At 44.3% G+C, this 24,997-nt stretch overlaps 1 protein-coding gene across 4 annotated transcripts in view; it reads left to right on the top strand.

Moving 5' to 3' along the window:
• Positions 1 to 24,997, top strand: part of CHCHD6 (coiled-coil-helix-coiled-coil-helix domain containing 6) — a 110,650-nt gene that overhangs the window by 13,901 nt on the left and 71,752 nt on the right. For 2 of the 4 annotated variants that reach the window (XM_080605977.1, XM_080605979.1), the window contains exons 5-6: positions 19,656 to 19,676; positions 24,647 to 24,730. In XM_080605977.1, the coding sequence (XP_080462103.1) occupies positions 19,656 to 19,676; positions 24,647 to 24,730 (105 nt within the window). The remainder of the gene's footprint in view (positions 1 to 19,655; positions 19,677 to 24,646; positions 24,731 to 24,997) is intronic. The other 2 variants (XM_080605978.1, XM_080605980.1) reach the window with 1 other exon arrangement.

The following is a 24,997-nucleotide window of genomic DNA, read 5'->3' as shown; positions in this document are numbered from 1 at the left end:
TGATGCTTCTGCTGCCTTGCTTTGGAGCCTTGATGTACATGTCTTAAAGTGAGCCTCGCTGGCAACAGAGGGGGGTGGTAAGGAAGTTGCTCGTACCTGAGATGGGAAGAGGCTTCTGCACCAGGATGCTGAGAGAGAAATGGTGCAGGGTTCTTTCTGGATCCTGATACGAGGGGCTGACCAGTGGCTTAATAAAACAGCTCTTTTAATGAGATAGATTTACTTGCTATCTGTACTCTTTTTATTCTGACACCCCTTCATGTGCTGGGAGCCCTGCTTTACACAGCATGGACCCTCTAGATTTTCCCATGGCATGCTGCACAGATCCCATCTGTGGAGAGGTTCCTCTTTTTCTGTCAGTCAAGCTATTATATTTTTATAATATAACTGTATTACATTCTTCTAATATGGCTGTTTAAGAAGCTACTATTCATAAAGGATGTTCACATGAGAGCTTCTTGCTGCGCTTTTAGATAAAGGTGCCATAACTGCCGGTCCCGAGGGCGAGCTGCCCGCAGACTCCTGGGTTGTGCTGAGCTGGGCGATTTTATCCTGCAGCACAGCACAGGCCTGAAGGCCGTGCTGCATGAGCAACACCGCACGGCACTGTGCCTGCTCGGGTTCGGTCTCTACCTCCTCAATACGCAGTGGTCTCCTGGTCAGGATCAGTGCCTTCCACGCCTTGACCCACAGGCAGGTAAGCTGCAGGTTATACACCTAAGCTGTACAGCTAGTAGGTTTCCCGACCGCCTGGACGTTACTGTGTGTAACGCCCATCTGCGCACAGTACAGCCCACACGGGGTGTTCCAGCGGGTTCCCATACAGCAGCTGCTCGTGCTGGCGTGTGGGCTTCTCGAGCCCTGAATGCCAGGCCCAGCAGACCAGTTGTGCCCTGTTCAGGATCACAGCTCCTCGAATCAAATGTCTCTGGCAAGGCTTCCATTACAAACAGCCTTCCTGGATCGTACTAGGAGACGAAGCTGAGAGTACATGGTATGATGGGAAAAAGCAAAATAAGCACTGAGGTTATTTCTTTATTTGTCATCTTCAAAGAAAGTTACAGCAAGCTGATACGAACAGCAAATTTCACTGAGGCTTTTCCCAGTTCAGTTATACCCTGTGCTACTGCTGGACATCCTACAACATGCTTCTGTTCGCTGATGAAGTTTATTTCAATTCTTGTTTGTTTCCCTCTCCCTCCCTGTCTCTCTCTGCCTTTTTAGTTTCCCGAAGCTGCAGGACGGTTTGCTCCAGCTGCTGCTCTCGGTGGTGGCGTTATCAGCCACGTGTGCAGAGGGCGAGATTGCAAGCGCCACTGTTCTCCGCGATTCTAAGTATCAGACAATGTTTTACACGGCGTCCCATTCTCTAGCTGGCTGGTTGGACATGATGTTGGTACCTTATCTTCACGCTGACACACACTGGACATTAATAGAAATACATTGCTGAGGCACATGCGTGGAATTTCAAGCAGCCTTTCTAGCTGTGCTTTAGATAGTCTATTGTGTGCTTAACCTCTTGGAAGAGGTTTTGATGAGAAATGCATTATGTTAACTCTTGGGCAGCTGGCTGGACTCTCTTAGAGTTTCTTATTACAGTCAGCATAATATCTTCCTAATTGCACAGTGCTGATGTATTTTGGAGTTTCAGCGGTTTTAAACCTATCTTTCCATGAGCAGCATTCCCACTTCATAATGCAAATGTATAGAGAAGAAATAGCTATGCATATTGCACATGGGGAGGGGGTAGGAAATAAATGCTTCAGAGAGGAGCGAGCTGCCAGCAGCCTTGTTTAACTTTGTCTGAAGTCTGTCTCTGTATTATTTTTGGCTCCGATTGCCTTACATCAACTAAAAACATGACCTGGACGCAACTGCTGCTATTTGCCAGGAATTCCTTCTGCTTTTGGAGCACCTCAGAATTTTTATTGTTTCCTTTGTACTATATATGTACACTTTCTTGCTTGTTTATAATGGCCATCTGCAATTATCTGTATTATTTATGAGTGCTGAAGTAAAACTTGATGGAGAGTAGCTTCTTGAAAGGGACTGTACTAAGGGAGAGGAAATGAGCTTATGATTTTCTCTTTGATTTTTAGACAATGAAAATAGAACACCTGCAAGCTTATGAGGGAGAGAAGGAATTAGAGAATTAACTGGCTTTCTTCTTCCTGTCTGCACGTTGCATTGGGGGGTTGGAGCCTTTTTAGCCTTGAAGACTTTGTGATAATGGGCAAACTTGAAGGATGATGCTGTATGAGTTGAGAGTAAAAATTGATCAAACAGACAGATAGAGCAGGGCTATGTATAATTACTGTCCAAAAGAAAAAAGCTCCATGGTTTAATACCTGCTCAAATAGCACTTTATGGTAAGGATACATTTGTTAAATAACCACTGCTCTTGTAGTTAGGAACGAGAGCTTGCCGTGTATATTCGCTGTATCTTCAGTCTAATGCTTTTGCCGTGGAAAATGTTGTTCACTTTCTAGCAGATAACTTCAAGCCCCTTTCTTTTCCTAAACACAGGGGCTCATATCTCTTCTCCCTCCGTTTCCCTTCTGTCCAACCTCTGAGCAGAATGGATTTGTTTCTTGGTGTTCATCTTACTATGGCTGTAATTTGGCACTGTCAAACTGAAACCAGCTCCCCTCTCTATTTTCTGAACTTCCAATACACAAACAGTTCCTTATAAGAGCTGTTCTCTTCCCTGTTGAGGACTTGAGCAATCACCCATTTTTCTGTTTTCCTATGATATGCTCTCCCATTTCAACAGCTAGATGTGGGAAAGGGGAATTGGGAACACTTTTTTGTTTTAAACAACAAAACCATATAGTTGCAATTGAACTTTAATATTTCCTAAATCCTCTTCCCTGATTTTTTTCAGGGCAAAATATAGATTTTTTTCAGGTACAAAACTTGAAAAAGCATGAGAGCCTCAAGCTGCAAAGCAAACTGATTTTTTAAAGATAGATAATGAATGTCATTCCAGCCTATAACGTGAAGCATATCAGCACCTCTTACTCTGCCCGTGTAACTACCTACCAGGCTCTCAGGTCACTGCGGCCTTGTGCCAGGTGCTGCAGAAGGTCTAAGTGCAGTCTTGAAGTTGTTAACAGCAACTTGCATTTTCTTTTCTTTAGAATGGCTTAGAAGTAGTTTGCAGAGTTTTATGCATCTGGGGTAAAAATGAGAGTTTTCACTGTAATTAATCTAGAGTGTCAGTTTGTGCTCAAATTAAGTGAGGACCATTAGCCGTTCTCATGCTCCAATAATGTCATTCTGCTGTAGCAGGCTTATTTTCTAAGGTTAATAAGGAATGTGTTAAGGTGTCTGGAGGGAAAGGAGCTCTAATGGCCTTAGCTATCGTTCTCTTTTGTAAGGTGGGGCTTGTGTAGTTGGTAAATACCTTGCTGCCTCAGGCTTTTCACTCGCTGGCTGCTTCCTTGGGAAAGAAAGCAGTTCAGGAGGTACCTTGGGTGTTCTTCAGATGCGACTGAAGCAGTTGGACAGAAGACATTTTCTCCTGCATAGTCTCACTAGCATGAATTTTAACCCCTCTTAATTTCAGTGTTTTGATGTCGAATATTTCAGGGGTAGGTAATGGTAGATGACATTTTTCTGACTATGTGTGCATGCAAAGTTGTGCCTTTTTGTTGTTTGCACGTGTTTAGCAGTTAGATCTGTTTTCTGCACATGAAATACATCTTACTGGGTATTCTTAAACTGCAGTGAAAATTCACATCTTTGTTTAGGACAAAACCAAAGCCTTCCATATAATTAAACTAATCTGATATTGTTGCTCGCTGGCCAGCAGATGTTGCTGTTGAGCTTGGTTAGGCTTCACTGTAGAGTTCAGCAAGTCATTTGCCTATTTTAAGAGTTAAAATGCACACTGATTTGGACTGAAATTTCATGCTTGATAATTCCAGTCATCTACTGGCAAATCGATATACTGGTGTGTCATGTATGCTTGTGTGTATGTAAAGAAATGGCATTAGAATGTCTTTTTTGACCTGCATTTTTAAATTTCATTATTGACTCTGAATTCTTAGGAAACTTCCCTTTCAGTGAAGCAGTTTTGATTTTTTTTTTTTTTTTTTTGAGGGAGGGGGGTTTGTTGGCCATTCAAGTGGGTCTTTAAGATGTGTTGCTGCAAACGGAGTCTTATTAGAGCAGCAGATCCTCACTAATACCCCTTTGACTCTAGGATCTGGGAAAAAATCTATTCCCTACCTCGTGCAGAATCTGGGAGATGAATTACATATATTATTTGGGGGTCAAAACCACTGCTCAGCCTGGGCTGCTCTGTGTATTCATCTTGCAGACTGTTCTGCTGCTCACTTCTTTGGGATGGGATTCTGGATGTAGTTCTCCTATTTTGTGACCGGCGATTTTTAATAAACATCTTGGTTGCGTGCCAGTGCTGCTACCTAAGCTGAGCTCGTACGTTTTTTTCCTGCTGAGAGCAGTTTGGAAGCATCGAGTATTTCCAGAAGGTGGCAGTGAAGGGACACCCATGAAGACTTTGCCAGGAGTGGACCAGGAACTGCTGAGCTCTCAAATTGCTTGCATACCAATGAAACGTCTCAAAGTTTTTACTTATTTGTTTTCGTTCTGACTCTAGCTTCTCCTGGAATTACTGTAATATTTTTCAGAATGAGTTTACCCTGCGCATTTGCAGTCCATTGGTTTCTGTAGAAATAGATCGTTTAGAACTGTGAGGCCGCTGCACGCTGGCATAATTTACAAATTGGAGATCTGTGTTGAATGAACCTGCTTCTGTCTTCTCACCATGCTTGCTGGGGCTCGCTGTCATGCCCAAATGCACGGGGTCTGGCAGCTCGCGCTTTGTGTTCAGGCTGCGGAGGAAAAGGGCAAGGTTGTTGTCAGGACAGCGCAGGTTTCCTCACAAGGGATGTGGGATGTCCTTAGCCACCTCAGATTTGTCTTTAGTCCCCAGGTCCCTGGCTGGTTTCCATTAATACTTTCCAGAGGGGGAGGTAACTACTGCGGACTGCAAGTTGGGGTTTGGAAGTGCTGGGAGGACAGCAGCAGATGCTGCCCTGATCTTGTCTCATGCTAGGTATCAAGGCTGCCTCCATTCCTCAGATCCACTTCAAGATTTGCTGTTTTGATATTATCTGTGAAACCTGGTCTGTAAAGAAAGAAAAAAAGAAAAGGAAAAGAAATTGACTACAGTAGCTGTGTCCCTTTGGCTGTCGCACTCAGACTATGCAGGCTGTCTAAGAAGGCCCATAGCAAGAAAACACCAGAGTTTAAGCAGAAGTTAAACATGTACGTGCTGTCCCGTTGTAGAAGCAGGATTCGAGGTCTGTCTTCACTGATATTGCAGGTTTCTGACTGACTTGAGTGGTTTGGAGTTTAAGACATAAAGATGATCTAGCTGGCCGTGGACAAAGTGAATTACTGCGCTGGGGCAGAATCTTCTCTTGAGCAAGAAGTTGGTGGCTGGCTTGAATCCCTGCAGATTTTTAGGGAGGAGATTTGTATCTTTTCATCTGTTTTCAAGACGGAGAAACAAGAGTTATAAAAACCACTTAAAGGTTCAGTTAAGATTTATTCTGGCTGCATAACTGCCTCCTATAATAACTTTAATATGCATCATCCTGAAACTCCTAATTGGCCTCAGTGTTGGCAGGGCTTTCAGACCCCGCAGAATCTCCAACGTTCAGCAGCTTTTAGGAAGGACTGTAGCCAGAGAAGCACAAAAGATGAAATGGCTGCCTTATAAATTCTGACTGACCTTGAGAGTCCTTGTTTTAACAAGCAGGAGGACGCTGTGGAGAGCCATCTTGAGAGAGCGGTGGCGGGAGGGCGTGTGGGAGCGCCCCTGGTAAGGTGAGAGGAGAGGCTGGGGGAGGCCTCGTGCACTCGGTGAGGGAAGATGGCTGTGTTTTGGGCCAGATACCTTCTTATCCCAATGTTTTTGTTGTTGACTGGAGTCTATTGGCTACGGAAGACCTGTGGGTTGAGTTAATTTGACCCTTCCAAGCCGGTGCCTTCACTTGGGAAGTGACCCCAGACAGCTTTCCCTCACTAGTTAGTGACTGGCTGGTCCCTGGGTGGGCTCTCACCAGACAGACCAGAGACTGGGTGACTGGGCAGGCTGAAATGTTCTCCAGCTCTTCTCCGTTCCCCTCCATGCCTGGGTGGATGGTGGCAGCCTGCTGGGTGGTGTATCGCTGCTGTGAATGACACAGGGCTGTCATTCTCGCTCTCCCGGGCTGTCAGTTGGGCACCTTTTGCAGACCCCGAATTCCCTTTAAAACAAAACATTTGGCTTAGTTTATTTTATCCATTAAGTAATTTAACTGCTAATGCATAATTATCTACAGCAGTGACACTCGTCTATGCTTTAATTATCACAGAGCCGCACAATTCCCCCTCCCCCCTGCCTGGAAGTTGTCACTTGTGCAGGGTGGTTTTGCAGAGATAAGTGTGTAATAACGTGGCGGTGCTTTGGGTCTCTCACAATACTCAGGCAGTCGCTGATTGCTAAACGTAGGCAATAGAGAAGAGGAGGATTTTGGTCTCTGACTTCTATTAGTGGCTCTTACTGATGTGGAGCGAGACAGTGGGAAGAAATAAGCTTATAAAAACTTCATAATACAGGCTTGAAGATGAAGATGTGAGCAAGTGCTGATTGGAGACATTACGCTTAAAGGTGTTCAGAAAATTTGGAAGCACAAGTATTTGTTTTTCTTCTGAAGAAATTTAAGAAATGAGGTGACCATGATCTTGGGCAGCAGCCCAGGAGCCCTGGCTGTGTTTGAGAGAGTTTCTTTGTATTTCGCGTTTTCTTTTTTCTTTTAGCCTTCAAGCTTTACTTCCAGCTCTGTTTTCTGTAAACACCCTCTCTGAGTGCAGAAGAGCCCGGCAGAAGTCTTTGATGCAGTCTGTCATAATGAGGAAATGCAACTGAGCTACAGGTTGTTTACTCCTGAGTTGGGAGAGGATACATACTTGAGTGAAATACCTGCTTTTTCTTAACACCTCACTCCCTTGCCTGTTAAGGAGTGATTTTGTTGGTAGGGAGGACGTGGTCAGTCCTGTCTGAAACAAAGGGCAAGTGGGCAGCATGAAAGCTGTGTCCCTGGAAGGTAAAGGTCTGCTTGGGAACAAAATGTTCTTTGAGGTTTCTGAAAACCTTGCAAAATCTGAATGAAGAAGAAGATGGAGGGGACTTATAATTGCACTTGTCTAGTTCCACAAAGCTAAGAGAAGTGGGTCGTAGACACCTCATTTAACTTGCAAGGATGCACTGAGGCTTGTGAATGAAGAAAACCTGGAGCATGTGTCACAGAGGTAGCAAACCGTGAGAAGGACCTGATAGAAATGAGGACAGTATGAGGAAGCAAGGTCTGTTTATTATCTTTTAATAGATGGAAATGAGGCCATTTATTGGTGTTATCTGCTGGCAGAGACGTTCTGCCAACTACCTTTGTTTGGAGCGCTGACCAGGGCGTGTAATACGTAATTGTGTTCCAGTTTCCATCCTGACGGTTCTTAGGACTGAAATTACTCTTTCATATACAATAGCATTGAAATCTTTTCCTGTATTGTTACGATGAAAGTCAATTTCTGGTTGCTGACTGGCAGGAATGAGGAGGGGAGGACTTTACAGCTTGTGTTACAACAAACGTCCTCGGTCGCCATGTATCTGCTGCACTTGGCTGGCAGCAGTTGCACCTGTTAAAGCAAGATTTCTTTGGCCTAGATGTATGTCGTATATTTTCTTTGGCCCAAGGACATTGTCTTAAGTGTGTCACTTGAAGACTTCACAGCTTGCTGATTTCTAAATCTTTCCATCAATGATATGCTTGTTTTCTGTGCTGTTTGTCACCACAATGCTTTATGTACTTTCCAGATAAAGGAGGCTGGTGTACAGTGGTCAGTTTGGCTTTCTTCCTCTCAGGAAAGGACGTTATAATAAGAATCATATTTTCTGCAGGAGGTTATATACTCACCCTTTGGTAATGTAGTCTCTCAAAACTTTCTTTCCAGGCACCTAAACGCCATTGCCTAACTTCCAAATGTCTCTCCTGTAAATACTACTAGATGAAATGCCTTTCACATCTGGCAGTGGCTGTTCACATTTTAAAGGTGGCAGAACAAATCCCAGAACAGGTGCTTTGGCTTTTGGTTTTGTTTAAAGCATGCTGGAAAACCTCCCTTTAAAGGCAGGGAGGTAAATACTGCCTTAGTGACTTTTTGGACTCGTCTTGTGAAAATCACTTGTCAGGTTTAAAGTTTCATCAGCCTTTGTTAGTAGTTTCTTTGGAGCTGCATTCATATTGAAGAGCTGTAATATACTTTCCAAATAGGAATGAGATGAGATGTCTCTTTTCAAAGTACTAGTTCATGCAAAGATAAAAAGAAAAATGAGGAGATGAGGGCTACGTAACGGAGGCGATAGAGCTCATTGCCTCACTTCTCTGGGCTGGCATGAGTGAGAAAACATGGGGAGAGTATTTCTTATCCACGTGGCTGGTTGGCCAACCTGGGGGGGAGCACCTGGGGAAAGCATTCATAAATGATTCAGATGGGTCATGTGTGCTTGTTGGGTAAAAGCAATAATAAAGCACACCTTGTGAAAGAAAAGTGGGGTAAGGGGGCGAATGGCGCTTCCCGGCTCTGCATGCCTATGCGATGTTTTTGCCTGCTGTATGTTTGTTGGCAGGTGTGGAGAGAAAGGATCCCCAGCCTGGCAAGTCAGCTGCCAGTGTGGCTGATGATTAATTGCCCTTTTTAAATTGCAATTATGTCAGTCATGGAACCCGTGAATATTAATTCCTGATTTGCTGCTTGAAAAATGGAACAATGATGAGCCGGCTCCATTTTCCTGAGGTCTCCAAAGTGGGCTAAGTGCTACAGCCAGGAGTTAGTACTGAAAAGGAGCGGTGCTGTGACTCTTGGCGCTGTGTTGTCAGTCTTACCTCTTCTTGTTCCGTGTTTCTCTTCCTTTCCTCAGAATCCTCTCGGTGCTTACAGCAGATTTTCCGTACTGACGTTAGTAGGCGGTGGGCTGGCACCTAGAGCGAGTTAGTCACTGCAGGCAGCGCTGGTTACCTGGACGTGGTGCATGGCTTGCCACCATTCACTGCTGCTTCCCGAGTCCCTTCGAGACTTCGGAGTGAAACAGGGATTGCTTTCTTGCTGCTCCAGCTCTTTCTCTTCATCTCAGATGTGTGTAACCTTTCGTTCCGTTTTACTTAAAGCTTTTGAAGTAATTTTCTGGTTGTGCCAACTTGGAAGGACATTAACAGGCGAGCATCACTACGCTGCGACTGTTTTCCTTTCAGTAATCTGCACAAATGCATGGTTGATGAAAATACTTTTCTTCTATGGTTTGGGTCTCAGTTATCAGTCATGATCATGTCTCGTATTTTCTGCATGAACCAGGACAAATTATTGCTTGTGCTTTAGTTTCCTTGGAACAGTAGTTACCTCAAGAAGTGTTGTTGTGATGTGTTGATATTCACTGAGATCTTTAAAGGTGAACAGATTGCTTTTTGTTTTTTGTTTTAAACAAAGCAAATTGCCCCCCCCCAACCCTTAGAACATTCTGCTTGTTTAGATCTTGGTGCTTTGCAGGGTTTTAAAACTTCTTTGAATTTCTTTCAAAGCTTTTCCATGCCTTCAGTTATAAATGACTTCAAATGCCTACATATTTCATTGTTTGCTTCTCGGGTTGGTATCTGCTGCCTTATCAAATTGACCTTTGATGTGTAAGAAACATAATTATATGGTGGAAGTTGCAGAAATTCAGCCTTTACTATTTGTTCTTTTAGTTGTCCGTTTTGTGTGGCAGGTAAAAGTTGGCTGTTTCCTGAAAAATTTTCAGAATGGGGCTGTGGACTAAAGAGCTGAAAGCGGGTGTGTAAATGGCAGGTTATTACTTGGTGTTGCTGGAAAAAGAGACTATTACGTGGTGAATGCTCTCATTTTTACCTTTTTCATTTTTTTTAAGCTGAAGTGGTGTGGTACTCACTTTCACATCTCAATGTTCTGTGTGTAAGCGAGAAGGCCTTGCAGGAGACCCATGCAATTTGTATTAAGGAAGAACATGTTAATTTTGATCATTGTTTAGTGCTCAGCTTCATAAACCGCTATCGTTATAGTTCAGTTTAGACATCCCTCACTCCAGTTACTGTCCTGCTGCATTAAAGGCACTGAGTGATTGCCCCTACAGAAGCAAGGGATTGGACTTGAAGGCTGCTGGAGGCCACTTCTAGTTCTGTGTTCAGACTGCCAAGCTTCGAAGAAAAATAGCTGCAGCAGGGAATAGGTTAAAAAATAAAAATGTTTTCAGTTTTTGCTTAGCGTTGCCCTTTCCTGGAGGAAAAAGCATGTAGCAGACACTTAGTTGATTGTGGTAAAGACTTCTTACCAGCCTGAAAAGGCATCGAGGGCAGCCCTTGGACTGCAGGTTCAGCGCTTCGTTCTGACTTCTCTGCTTTCCCCGCTTTTCAGCTCTCTAATTCAATGGTAAACTGCTCGTTTTCATTGGGCCCTTTCATTTTGGAAAGCTCCAAGCAGTCTTGTGTCGCTACTGTTGCCCTTTCGGGTGAAAATGAAGCATTTCATTTTACAAAACAAGGATGTTGGGTAGACGGCTGTTTAACAACCAAGTTAGTTTTTGTCACTGGTTCTCGTGGGTGTTACTTTTATCCTCCTTCTCATTCTTCCTGTTTCCTTGGTGCACTTTATCTTGATTCTCTGGTGGAGGAGCTACTTTGTCTAGCGCTTAATTTAGGGCCCCTAAGCATAACTGTCAGATGAAGAAGTGGTTGCTTTTACTACAGCTCTGCAGAGATACCAGAACTGCCAAACAGCCCTGGCTCCTCAAAATGTTGTTTTATTTTGTAAGGAGAACGCACTTAAAAGTCTGCAAAATGCAGAGTTTTCAGTTGCGCCTGGCTAATACAAAAGTTTCCACTGTGTGATAGGACTGGAGCAATCAAACTCTTCAGCCTTTATTTCTCTTGGAGCAGTGTCTGTTTTACCCAAAAATGCTTTGAAAACTTTGTGCTGTCCTTAGGAACCGAGCTTCAGTGTCACACCACTTGCCCTTAGGATAACATTTCCTAGCTAAGTGGGTACTCTAAACACTGAAATAAGCATTAAAATGGTTTTGAAATAGATTTTTTTTAAACTTCTTTTAGTCAGATTTGTTTCTGTAGTTCTCCTTAACAGCACACGTTACAAGCTCTCCTTGCAGGGTGAAAGGCTCGCTGTTGTAGGTGTCAGCCCGGCAGACAAGCACGTAGCCTGTGTCACAGAAGTGTAAGGTGTGTTCACTCATTCTACTGACACAAGGTGCAAATACCAGCTCTTCCTCAAAAGTGCCAAGGGAACATCGTGTTTAAAGACCATGCAGGCTCACAGGTGATCTCTGGCTTTAAAAACACGTTTAATTATCTGGCAAAGAGGGGGTGGTGTGATGCTCCAGTGCTTTACATTGAAAAGGAGTTGAAGCGTACGTGGCCGGGAGCTGCAGGTTCCCATCAGAAAGTACGGGCGTTTTGGAACAAAATGCACTGACTGTCACTGGTAATTTTGCTTGTTAGGGACTGCAGGTAAAAACTAAAACGTGAAACGGCTCTTTTTGTTGTACAAAATAAAGAAATGACCAACTTGTATTGTGACTTAGGGAACAACCAGTGTTGGGGAAGGCTTGGCAGGAGAAGGGAACCTGCTTTTGTGCGTTAGTGTTTTTTGTGTGCGGGTGGTTTTTATCTTTTTTTTTTTTCCTTTTTCCAACGTGATGTTAATAGACCTTGTCCTTTTTACTTGGCAATTCCAGAGCTTGTGAGTTCAAGGTAAGATCTGCTTCCTCTGGGGCTGTGGTCTGAAAAGGATCCTGCTCTCACTGCTCAAGCACTGTGACCAGCAGCAAGAGGAGGCTGGGGGCAGAGGAAGACGACTTTGGCTGCTGCCTGTCTCTCATTTCTGTCAATGCAAAGAGCTTTACAGAGACAAGTAATATTTTGCAATTGAGTTTCTCTTTTAAAGACACTCTGATGCTAATGTTGATTTAATAAGGTTCTCTCATTCTCTCTCCTTGCTTAATTTGAAACGTCTAATTTTGTGCTTCACAGTTCTGAACACAGAATTAGCGAGGGAAGAAGAGCCAGAGGCAGGGGGAGCAGAGTGCCACACCAGAAGTTGCCAGGGGAGATTGATTCAATAGAGTGAAAAGGTGCAAAAGGTTATATGACCACAGTTCAGAACAACGTGACGGTGGTACTAATGAGAAGGAAAGCTTGATCCTTTAAAATGTTTTAAGGTCTCTGTAGGTGCATAACCAACACTAAATGGAAAATGGAGCACTGGAGCATTGGCTCTTTGAATGGGCTTTTCTTTTAATTTTATATATGTGTAATATATATGTTACACGACAGGAAAGAGAACATTATGAGATAAAAACCTTTAAAAGCGTATTTATTTTAAAGGTTGTTTTGATAAGCGTGGCATTCACTTTCAAAAATGCTGAGAGGTTATGACAGGTAGTGAATGTGGTCTTGCTAATTTATTTTGTCTGCACCTGGCTGTTTTTTCCTGCTTTAGCTTTATGCTAGTGGAAAAAGATATTGTTAGCCTCGGACATTTAATTCCTTTGTTGATCTGGGGTTAAATTTAAACTCTTCAGTGACACAACGCAAAAAGATTATCTAAAATATTGTACAAACAGTAGTAATGCAAGTTTTTTCCTTTGCTTCCTGCTTTGTTTGTGTACCTTTCCTCTACCTGTTAGGAAACCACTCCTTCAGCTGGGCGACAGCTCTTCTAACGACCAAGTGGACAGTGGAAATGAGTACACGTTGTGCTCAGCTTCGTTTGATGAAAAGCTGCCAACATGTTTCGTTGAAAACCTCATTAAATCACAATTAAATCTATAGGAAAAAATAGGCCGTCACAGTGAACACTTGATTGATGAGATACATGGTTTTCAGTAAATCGGCTCCTTGCTGTTGGAGCTCGCCGAAAGCTGCAGTGAAGTCTCACCACAGGATTCCCAAAAATCTGTCCAGAGCGCTGTGGGAGATGATCGCTGCCTGTGTTTCTCCAGTCCCCCGGCCTTGGTTTGGTACAAGTCTCCCTTTCTTCTCTCAAACTCTACCCCTCTGCCCACCCTCACTGTTCTTTGGCAATAGGAGCTGAACTTCTGCTGAATTGAGTGTCAGATTGGGCAGAGTTACCCCAAACACCTGTCCGAGGACTGCACTTGACCAAGCGGCCTGCATATAGAGTGAAGTTGTAGGGCCAGCTCTTAGCAGAGAGCCTAAAAAATCCCCGAACCCACCTTGAAAGGTAGGTTTCTTTTTCCTTTCCTTTCAGCGCCTTCAGTGACAAGTCTCCAGCAATATTTGTCAAATCACTTAGCAGTCTGGTTATTTCTAGTCTACTGCACCGGTCAACTTATTTGATCAATAAATCAATCAACGGGTTCTTAAAATTACTTTCATTGACTTTGGAGGTGTAGTGTACAAAAGGAGCTCACAAAATAAATGATTGTATGTGCTCCAACTGTAATTAGAGAGCAAACAGTGTGGAGATATGTTTGTAAATAGTATCTAGTACAATAAATACAGCAATCTGTCTTTAGGGTTCTGCGATACTCTGAGCTGGATTGACTCTTTCAATTTGCAAACTCGTGAAGCATGAATCTTGGCTCTGTCAGGTCATCCGACTGGTATAGTTAGAGCATACAGTATTTTAAAGCTACATTTCAAGCTTCTTGCTTTTGATCAAAAGGTCTAGGAGTAAATACTTTGGTTCCTTAGCATGTGGCATCATGTTCATGCTTCAGGAGCTCCACTGAGAAGAAAACATTTCTTTTTTTTCCTAAATAAAATTCTTCAAACTGCTTAACTCTTCCTGCTGCACCCGGTCTATACTCTCTTCCTTGTGATAGCAACAACACCTGGCTTGTGATCCTTGCTGAGAGACTAACAGTTACTGCTCCTTTGTAGAGAGAGAATGGTCTCCCCCCTGATTTTTCCGAGCCACCTGCCTAGAGCAAGAGTGTGTTGCATTACCTGGTAAATGGGCATTGAATCAGCATTGAATCCTTGTAGTTCTTACAAATGTTAAGCACTTGCACAATGTGGAAAACTGCTGTTTGCAAATTGTCCTATCAAATGGAAATCAAAATTTTGCTGGCAGTGACATAGATTTGCAAGTTGCTCTTGATACAATCATGCCCCGGAGGTTGCAATAGAAAAATAAAGAATTCAGTTTTACAATAGCCTGAAATTCTTGTTGTCGCTGAATCTATACTCTTCTTTTTGCAAATAATTTCATTATGATTTATGTGGGCTTCATTAAAACATGCAACCTTGCAGCAGCATCTCTGATTTCAGCCTTGTGGGGAGCCGGGAGAGTATGTAGCTGAGAACCAGCACGTTCACTTCCTAAAACACACAGTGGGATGCAAGTGCTTTTGAAGCAAGAATCGGAGTCTCCAGTGGACATTTTGTCTGTAGCTCAAAACCACAATTTAATTGGCAGCCTTTTCATAACACTGACCATGGCCTAGGATGCGGGGAATGCTGCAGGCCAAGACAGAGATACGTTTTCAGAACTGGTTGTAGGGAAATGTAGTGCTGCCTGCTCGTCTCTCTACGGTAATCATGGGAAGGAGGGAGACTGCATTGAAGTCCGTACTTTCTGTGGTCCTTTCAGTAAGGCTTTGGAATCCACCTGATTTATTCTAAATCTTGAGTGCGCTTTCATGCAAACGTCCTGGGAAACTGGGAGGTCGGATTTTACCCCCAGAAGGACACCGACCTTGTAATGCTGCATAAAGTGTGCTCTGTGTATGTCTAGGATGAAGGAGCAGAGAGAACGGGAAAATTCACAAGGCTGTTGAAGTGGGTAAAGACATGTTCTGTGATGTTTGAAAGTCCTGAGTCCTCACCTGCAGAAGGATTCATAGAGACAGACAGGGGATGCGTGATCATGACTGAAGGTTTTCAAGAATTTTCTTACTCAAGCGTGTAATTAAGACAGTCTTTGCCTGTATTAAAAAGTAGATTCAAAGTCAACTGAATTTCTCTTAAACTGTGTAGTATTTGAGATAATCTTTTTTTAAATAAAAAGAAATTAGTTTTCTAATCTTGTAGAAGGAACACCGGATTCGCTGTACTATATTAAACCTGTATCCAGTGGCTGGTGCCTATAAATATCTGTTTTGTTTAGACACAGGTAAAAATTGCATTAGTGTCTGGGAGCATGTGCGGATTGGGAATTCCTTCTCAGCTCACATGGCTCATCATTTTTGCTGCTTGGAGGCACGTGGGTTGATTATTCATGTCATCATGATTTCTTGCAAAATAGTGGTTGTGTTTGAAGTAATGTTTGACTGTTTGACTTGGGAGCTAATATATTTAGTATTTAAGAACCTGGCAAGAGAAAGCTATATCCCCAAATGCATGCACAGAAAGGAGATTGGGATGCAAGCATGCGTAACTGTTATTTTCCCCCGTCTGTACTATCCCTAGAAAGCCATATGCCACCCTTAGGCTGGCATAATGAGAGTCAGTATTAATGATTACGAGCTAGAAATAATCCAGGAAGAGTTGAGTGGCCTTTGATTCTAGCTTTTTGAGAAAATACCTCATTGACTCAGCAGGGTCTGAAATACGTTCTGGGATAGAAAGTCATAATTAATGGAGAATTTCCTGATGCCCTCCCTTGGGAGTGTGTGTTTTTGGGGTGTTTTTTTGGTCAAATTGGTCAGGGACTAGGAGTCTTATGTCTAATAGGCAGAGCAGGGATTTCAGCAAGGAGGTAAAAATTTAGAGGGAGTTGTTGACTCACCTGCTACCAGCTCTGAGCATCTTGAGTGTACATCTCTGGAGAGCCAACACTCTGCAAGATTCCTATAGACATCGAGTGCCTTGTCTGTTGGCAGCCTACAAAATGAAAGCTCTGTATGTATGTATGCGTGTGGAGAAGCGGTGATGGGAAAAGGAGAATGTGGGAATGGGCTGCGGTATTAAAGCAGGCAACGAAAGCAGATGGTTTGCTTTGGATTTTATAAAAATAGGTTTCTCTTTATTTTGTTTCAAATGAAAACTATCAACTGTCAGCAACGCAAACCTATTTGCAGCAGCGCCATAAGTATTAGAAGTGCAGTTGTCCCTGAATCATAAAAGGGCAGAGGGTTTTTCTGGTACTTCCTACCTCCATATTTATAGGATTGTGTACGCTCTGTATACATTAGCGGAGCAATTTCATCTCAGCCTTTTCTCAAAGTTGATTGCTGTTCAGTTTTGTCTCTTCCTGCTTCCTTTCCTGTGTCAGTTGGTTACATCTCTGACTTTCATTACATTTAATAGTGATACTGCTTCAATTTTCCGCTAAACTGGAGGTGTTTAAGGGTCTGGAGTGGGTACTGAATGTCTAGATAGATTCTTTAAATTCTTTAATTCCTACCATCGTGGAAAAGCTTAGAGCTGGATTATTGCCTTATGGAGAAATGACTCTTTGCTCATTCAGTGATGAAGTCTGGTCATCAAGATGTTAGAATATGTGCTGCAGAGCTCTTCAGATACCGACACGAGTGCAAAGAGTTGTTGCCAGCAGCTGTCTTAGGTTTTGGGCACCTGCTGCCTCTCATTTCTCGCATCTCCCACTCTATCTTCCACTCCCAAAGTTGGCAGTGCCCCTAAAAATATTCTGAATTGAGTTCTTCAGTAGGCGATCTCTACTAAGCTGGCAGTCTGATTCTCAAGTCATCGGTCACGCCGTAGTGAGATTAATTATGTGACAGTGTTAGTGTCCACGGCGAGGGAATGGACTTCTGGGGTGAAACTGGTTCCAGTCGGCTTCCAGCGGTGTTGTCCTCCCTCAGGCCACTTCTGCACCACGCTGATCCCTTCTGCCCATGCCACCAATTGCAGAATTGTATTTTGATTCTTAACCACCTTTTTTACGTTTCTCCAGACCATGGCAGACGTGAGTGGTGTGGCTGTTATGGCAGTTGTGTGTGGGCGAAGCGGTGAATGGATCTGGGAAAAGAAAGCGCTGGTAATTGTCTGTATGCGTGAGAGAGTTTTGGCGCTGCGTTCATGATTTCATTGGAAGTCGGACTGTTGATACATGTGTGGGAAAACATCCACTGCTTGCAGAATCCGTGCTCAAATGCATTTTTTTTTTGTACCAAAATGTATTTTGTACCAAAAATGCATTACTAACGTAGTTCCCATATCCAGCCAAACTCCTCTCAAGCAGACTGTGTCTTGTCTTCCGTATAAATACCGAGGACGACAGGGGTTGCTGGTTTGACCTTGGGTCCCATTTCAGTAACAGCCTTTTACTTCTGGTACAATCAAAGGGAGTATCTTGGTTTGATTTTGCCCTCAAATGATTAAGTTCAATATTTATTCGGCTTCCAGTGATTGCTATCCAGAGGGTTATCTGGAAGAGAAATTAACCCTTGCTTTAGCAGAAGAGTGCAGCAGTATTGACCAACGGTGCTAAAAGATGGCTTGTGTCCACGGGAGGGCATCGTAAAACTAGCAAGCCTCGAGCTGGGAGCTGGAAGTGGCTTGTGCATGGTTACGAAGCATGGAACCCAGATGTTAGTAATGTCTTGAACAGTTAAGTTAAACTTTAAAAATACTTGTGGACATGATGTGTTTTTATTTATCAATGATGGTAAATGCTGGTCTACTAGAAGATCTTAGCACAGACTTAAGTAGGTAGCAAAACTTAAACCAGTAGCCCTCTTGAGTTTTTATTTCTGTACTTTATTATATTTTATTAAGTGTGTGCTTCACTCCAAAAGTACTTTTTTTCCCAGCACAGGATTATACCCTATTGCATCTGTTGCCTTTCAGTGGAGTATATCCATCTGTTCTTGGGATAATAATTTTTCTCCCTCATCAAGGGTGGCAAAATGACCGCCTTTGGCAGTACCTGCAGAGTAGGTGCCCTGTGGTTAACAAGTGTAATTCTCCTGTTGTGCGTTATAGTTTACAGGGATAGAAGAGAGACTACCTCTTGGTGATGGGTTCCTTCTCCCTGCTCTCTTCTCAGCAACTGCCTGGTGCCACTGAGCCAGTGCCCTCTGATTATTTTGTCGTATAAGCATTTGTCCACCAGGTTCGATGGCTTAGGTGTCCCAGGAATAACATGCAAATCCAGTGGGGAGCTAGCAGCGTGCATGACCTACCTGCTGAAATAATAATGTACACCATAAAGAGCCCGCTGTTCTTCCTGCCCATCTGCTGAGGATGGACAGCCTCACAACTGCTAAAATGTAAAAACAACTAAGCGCATCTGTCCCGACTGTAAAAATCAGTGGGAAGAAAAATGTTATTCAAATCAGGCTTTTGTCAAGATCGGTCAGTGATTACGGGTGAACACCTGTTGTGTGCTGGCTTGTTCGGCCAGCGACCTGGTGCCAGTATATCAAACCTGTCCGCGGGAGGGGGGATTGGCTTCCCCAGCTGAACTTTCGGTGTTCGGATCCACCCCTCTCAGCTGTTGCAGAGGATGAGGACGGCCGAGGCACGCGGCGGGCGTTACCTCAGCCCTCAGCTACCTGCAGTGGTCGCTCTGTGCCATGCGAGTGATGGCAGGTCCCATAAACATATTGCGCTCCGCCGTCTGCTCCCTCTGGCACTGAACTATGACCGAGAGGAAGGTTCCTCCTGCCTTGTCAGCCCCCGTCAAATAAATAATCGTAATAAAGCAGGCCGGCGTTGCCGAAGTTCCTGCTTAGCGAGCGTGCTGCTGATTGAATGGGGCCCTGAGAGGCAGGGAAGGCTCACAGCCCTTGACAGCAAACGAGGGCTGTGCCTGCCTCGTAAATGCCTTGGCTTCGGGAGGAGGTGTTTATGGGCATGAAACGTTTATCATCCTGTACTTGCCTTGCTGCTGCTGGGTTACTGGGAGAGTAAAAAGTAGTGATAAGTAAATAAGAGGCGATGCTGCAGCTTGCTCGATCTGCTTGTCTTTTTGCTTAATTTGGCTTGCCAACAGACGAAGGAGCGGTGGAAGGCAGCTTGGATTTAGCAAAGGGGTTTGGGATGTGCACGAAGCGTTTGGTTGCCTGTGGAGGGAGATCTGATTGGAAATCCCACCGGTCAACTGACTTGCTGTGCGGAGGCACTCCTTGAAATTGTCCAGGAAAGATCCCTGGCTATTTGGGCGAACTAGCCTTGCAGAAAGATGCTTGTTCTGCGCAGGGAATTTGCAGACAGTGCAGTTGTTGGCCGCCTCCTTCTGAGTACGCCCAGCATTGCCCCGCTCCCTGGTGTATGCCATGGGCATCAGCATCCCTAACAGCGTGCAGCGCCCTGCCTGGCTCCCTGGGACGGCCGCCTCACAGCTGGCTGTGCTTAGCTCCTGCTCTAAAGGGGGATCTTGCGACAGTCTTTGGGGCTTTTGCTTTGTTTTTATTTGGGGGAATGTGTGCTTTTGTTTCTGCTTTAATAGCACAGTTCCCAACAGGGGACAGCACTGCACTGTTTAAGATGCTTGTCATTTTTAAGGAACTTTTCTAAACTTGTCATACTAAAAGCTGTATTGTGCAGCAGCAGGCGGCCTCCATAAATCACTGATTTCTCTTTTTTCTTCTCTTTTCCTTCTTTTCTCTCTTGCGCTCTCTTTATTCCAAGCCTGCGGATTTGGCCGCCTGGGTAAGCTCTCTTTTTTGTCTGGATCTTGCTTATTCCAAGTGTCATGTTGTTACCGTGCGCATAGAGATTGTTATTGCTGAGCACAGATGCAGGATTTTATTTTCTGTCATTACATTTTAAAAGGTGTTCAGCTAGAAAATTGCATATTATTTCCTCCATAAAGGTTTTCACTGGTTCCTTTTGTGTAGCTTACAGCTGCTGAAACCAAACTTGATCTGGTGATGTGTGTAGTTGGCTAAGAGAGCAGCAGAAACAGGAGGAAATTAAGGTTACACCAGTACTGCTTTTTGAGGCTGCGAGTCTGCATCTGGGGTCTACAAACAAAACAAACAGTCGCCTGCCTTCGAGAGAGTGCGAGAGAGGACAAAAAGCAAGCGATGCCGCGGGTCCCACGGGGCTGGGATGGCGGCCGCCGACAGCTCCCTGTTAATGGTGGTGCTGCTGCAGGTGGAAGTTGGGTGAACGCTCCCGAAGGCTGCTCGTCCGGCAGCAGCTCCGTGGCCAGCTGGGCTCTTGGGTCTCAGGCACGGTGTGTGCGGGCTGCCCCGGCTGTCATGGTGTCGCCCTTTCAGCCCTGCTCGGTCAGGAACGAGCCAACTAGCTGGTTTTGGAGGTAGTTCTGTTCTTCAGCCAATTCCTCTGTCTGTCCTTGGAGCCTTTAATAGTGTTTGGTTTTCTTCCCCACCACCCGGGCTGCTACCAGGACTGGAGGAGCCCTGGGGAAGCATGAGCTGTGAGAATTTGCAGTTGGGAAGGTGGCAAGCAAAGGTGCCCGGCCCAAATGTCCCTGCTGTGCTGCCGCAGAGGTGGAGGAAGCTGGTCGCTCTTCAGCAAAGACAGGATGAGGTAGAAACAAGGCATCTCTAAGAGCCTTAAGGACCTTTCTTCATCCTTGTAGCTTGTTTCCTTGGATTGCCTATGACTGATTCTCTGGGCATCATCTTACTAGTTCATCTGGGGCTGGTGGATGTGTTTTGCCAAGAGGATAAATATTTTTGCACTGATCTTGCCAAGAGCTGTGACTTGCTTTCGAGGAAGTTCTGTATAGATAGAGGTATGGACCCTTCCCTCTAGCTTGACTCACCCTTTGCAGACAGTTTTTTTTTTTTTTCCCCCCAGTAGTCTCCCCACATCCCCGAATCCCAACGGTATTGCAGAGAGGCATGTCCTGATGGTAGCCGTCAGCTGGGGGCTGTGCAGTATTCCTCAGAGCCACGTTCCCTGCTGTAACCTGACCCTGCCAAGAAGCCCTTTTAAAGCAGATTTCCTTCTTAGTTTTCGTGTTTAACAAAATGATGAGAAGGGCCTATGATTAAAATTAATAAAAATCTGGTGTTATTTCACAGGGGGGAACCAAAGCTCCTCTGTGAATGGCTGTAGCTCGAGCGAAGCTCGGCTCTGGAAGACCCAGGTGCACAGCCTGGTGTGTCGCATGTTGGCTGCAGCTCAGGATGGGGCTAGGAGCGTCTTGCTTTGTTCATAGAGAACGAACCAATGATATTTCATTACCTCAGTTAAGAGGCTTGTAAAATATTTCTTTTGGCCCGTCTGTCAGCTAGCAGGCCAGTGCTTGAATTCTTTAGCTGAGCCAGTATGTAACGCATGGCTTTAAAAAGGTGCTTTCGCAGCGAGTTCGAAGTGGGTTACTTGATAAAGGGAGGGGAGGAGGCAGGGAGTCGCGCAGGACTGTGCCCCAGCTCTTTGTCACGGTTCAAAGCGGCACCTACATAACCTGATAAGAATTTGGGCTCTGAAAAAAAAAGTGTAAAGATTAAAAACTAGGAAGAACTTGAAAGAGCCCCCAGCCAGTCCCTGTATCCACGCGTATCTATGCCCCTGGAAACTGTAGTAGTGTGCTTGTAGCCAACCTGCGCTGTGCTTTTGTACGAATGTAGTGCTTTTAACTTCTGGCACCATTACAGCGAATTCTTGGGCATTCCCTCAATATATCCTATAGCTCGTTTTTGTACAGAGGGAAATTGCCTATTTTATACATTCTGTTTTGCAAATATTTGGCTGTCCCAAGCTACTCTTCAAAATTTTGGGTGCATTCCTGTATTCTGCAACTAACTACACTCTGCCTCCCTTCCCTCTTCGTTTTGTGTCTTCTCACTCCTTGACACAACCCTCTGCTGCATTCTGCAGTGCAGTTTCTTAGATGTCATCTCCAGACTTTGGTCATCTGCTGCATGCTCACGCTCAGATGTCGTTTCAGCAGTGGGGATGAGAAATGCTGCTTTCCGATGTATGGTTTTCAAACCAGTGTGTTATCATGCACGTCTTCCCTCTTCCTTCCGTTCTCTAGTTCTGAAGGCCTTTGTGCGAGAAGTGTATTTGATGCTTTGTTTGCCACCTGCAATCTCAATCCCCTGTGAAATTATTATCATCTCCATAGCAGCCAGTTCTGTCTGGGACATCACAGGCTTCTGACTTCAGGTAGGGAATACGAGGCAGGACTAGAGGAACTCTTAATAAATATCCTGTATTCAGACAAAATGTCCCTTGTTGCCTAACCCAGTTTGGAACAGTGAATATTTCAAATGACACATGCTCTGACTGTACCATTCACACTTCAAACACCATCACAAAGTGTACTAAAGTTTCTAGTAATAACAGCTGGGGGGAGAGGGAAACAGACAGCAACTTTCAAGCAGAGATCTCACTAAATAGAATGTTGCTCCGTGTACTTGAGCAGCCTGAAACAGTAGCAGCTCTCAAAAGATTTAAAATATGTTTGAGTTGCAAGTAGAAGTCTTCTCTGCTCCCTCTGGTTCATCCTGCAATTTAATGGTGATAACGTGGGAGAGATTATCTAGGAAGCAGAGTGGTATCTGTACCGAGCTCTTGCACACCAGCGTTGTTACGTGTACTGTTTTCATGCTCCCAGAAAAGTCTGCTACCCCAGGAGATTAGCACTGCTGCGTAACTCATTTGTTTAGACTAAAGAGACTCTTGTGTTTTTAGGAGTTGATCCTTTGACTGTTTTCATCCTGTATTACACTTCACACTGAAAGCACCTTCCGCCTGAGCTGTGCAGAAGGAACAGTACTATGTTACCCTTCTTTCTTTTCCGTAGTTGTTTGCTCCTTAAGGAGATGCAAGGCACTTGTTTAGTAATCTGATTTTATGGGTGTTATGCAGAAAAGCAGCCGGAGAATCAGGGTCCTTTGGTTATCCACCAGACCACTCTGCCTTCTTGCGTCTGTTTCATTTCAGTTGAAATTGCTTAGTCCTGTACAGAGGATGGATGGATCTTGGTTCAGAAGAACAGCTCTGTTTCTCTTATGAGAAAAATGGTAATAATTGTGGCACTTACAAAGTGCCTACTATCAGTGCCCCCGTTGTTGCTGTGCTGTCTCTTTGGAGCTCATCCCTGCCCTGGCCTCCCCCTGCCTGCTGTTGCAGCTGCTTTGCGAGGTGGAGGATATAGAACAGCTCTGGTTAAACCTAAGCCAGAGATTTTGCCATGGATCAAGCATCTCTGAGAGCAAGGGGATTTATATGTGAGTCTGTAGTGATTGTGCCTTACCCTGGCCCTGTTGTCTGGGATGACAAACGTGAGAACCATAATGATTTTTTTCCTTTAAAACCAAACTGCCCCCCCAACACCTATTTCATGTGCTCGTACTTTACTCATTTACTCATCAACCATTCCTCACTGTCTAGCTTAACGTCTCTTCTTAGCCCTGTTGTACAACTGCAGTTCCAGCAGTAGGGGAGCAGAAAGGAGGAAATACACAGCAACCTGCTTTCCGATGTCATTTTTTGCATTAACAGTGGCACGGGGATGTTCCTGCCCCAGCTGCTTTATCACATCGGACCAGCATTTTCTGTGATTGTACCATCATTTAATGTTAGGAGCAGTGCTGCTGGCATACTATGGGTTAGCAAGGTGTGTGTTCACGTTAAAAACAGCATTATTAGTCAGTTTGAAAGGTCTTCTGTCTGGTGGTGACTTATGAGGCCCCAGAGATCGTGGGGTGGGGTAGAGAGAGAAACACAAGTGCTGTTCTTCTTGCTATTGTTGCTTTTTATTTTTAGGTTTAAAAAGCTTGGTTCAGTTCCATCAATGCCATGTTTTCTTAATGCTCGTTCAGTTTAGGGGTGGGAATACAGCGAAGCGCTGCCGGTCTTAAAGAGCTGAAAGGCAAAAGCCATTGCTAGAAACACAACTTGGTTTTTGTTTTTCTTTTAAACGGGCATTGTCTAGATGATGGCCGGGTTAGGCTTTAAGGATGTTTTCATATACCAAATTTGCTGTTATGGAACTGCCACGGTTAAACCTTGGAAGAACGAAGAGAAATTCCTACCCGTCTCCCTTCTAGATCTGCATCACCCAGCCAGAGGAGCCCTGGTGTTTGTGCAGAGAGCACATGAAGAGAATACTTAATTGTCGTAGCAGTCTTATATAGGCGTGTAAAAGCACGTGCCTAGGCTGTGAGGATGTGTTGCTTACAGAAATGCTGCTGTAGACTTCCGTTCGGTGTTTCCGTTGTGATCATAGGGGTGTGTTATATCTCTAGGAGCTTGCTGACACTCCAAGGAGCAAGTGTTGATGAAGTGGAGGATTTGAGGTTTATTTTTAAGGCAACGTGAAGAACGTTGAAGTGGAGCAGTAAACATCACGATTCATGTAACGCACTTTGATAAGGTGGACTTCTGAAAAAGATGATGGGAAAGGCCAGACATATCACCCTTCTGTAATGACAGGTTTTCAGTTAAAAAGGAGAAATAAAAACAAGGTAATGAGCTTGAGTATGATACTATTTAGAGTGTTTCAGACTTGTGGGGATAGTCCAAAATGACCCAGAACACTGAAGGTTTGAAGTTCCCCTGGCAGGGATCCCGTACACCTGTCCTGAGCAATGTGGATTTTCTGTGTTCCTTCCAGCCTGCGTCCCATGTGCTTTCCTTGCCCTCGCGCTCTTTAATTGCTTCTTCTACTGATGCTCCTTTGTTCTTCTTCCCAGGCCATGGAGCTGCAAGGCAGGGAGGCAGAGCTGAAGAGGCAAGAAGCCTTCTATAAAGAGCAGTTGGCCCGCATTGAGAGGAAGGTAAGGCTAACTTCTCTTTCGTTTGTGGCCTCCAAATTCTAACGGGGTCAATTGCGGATCTGAGCAGAGAAACAAGAAGCATTGTGCTGAAACCTGGAACTGTTAGCACCCTTTATCTGCAACCACCCCCCCCCTTACATAATTAAATAATGATAAAGCTGTACAAACCAAATCTTCTGAAGAACTCACTTTTGAGATGTGTTTTTTTTTTTAAACTAGATGATTTTTTTAAAGGTTTATGGTAATTCACACTCTTATTGTCTTTTT

Source organism: Anser brachyrhynchus (assembly GCF_964034855.1).
Source record: "Anser brachyrhynchus genome assembly, chromosome: 10".
NCBI lineage: Eukaryota > Metazoa > Chordata > Aves > Anseriformes > Anatidae > Anser > Anser brachyrhynchus.
The sequence above is the reverse complement of the archived record's forward strand: the minus strand, read 5'-3'. Positions and strand labels throughout refer to the sequence as shown.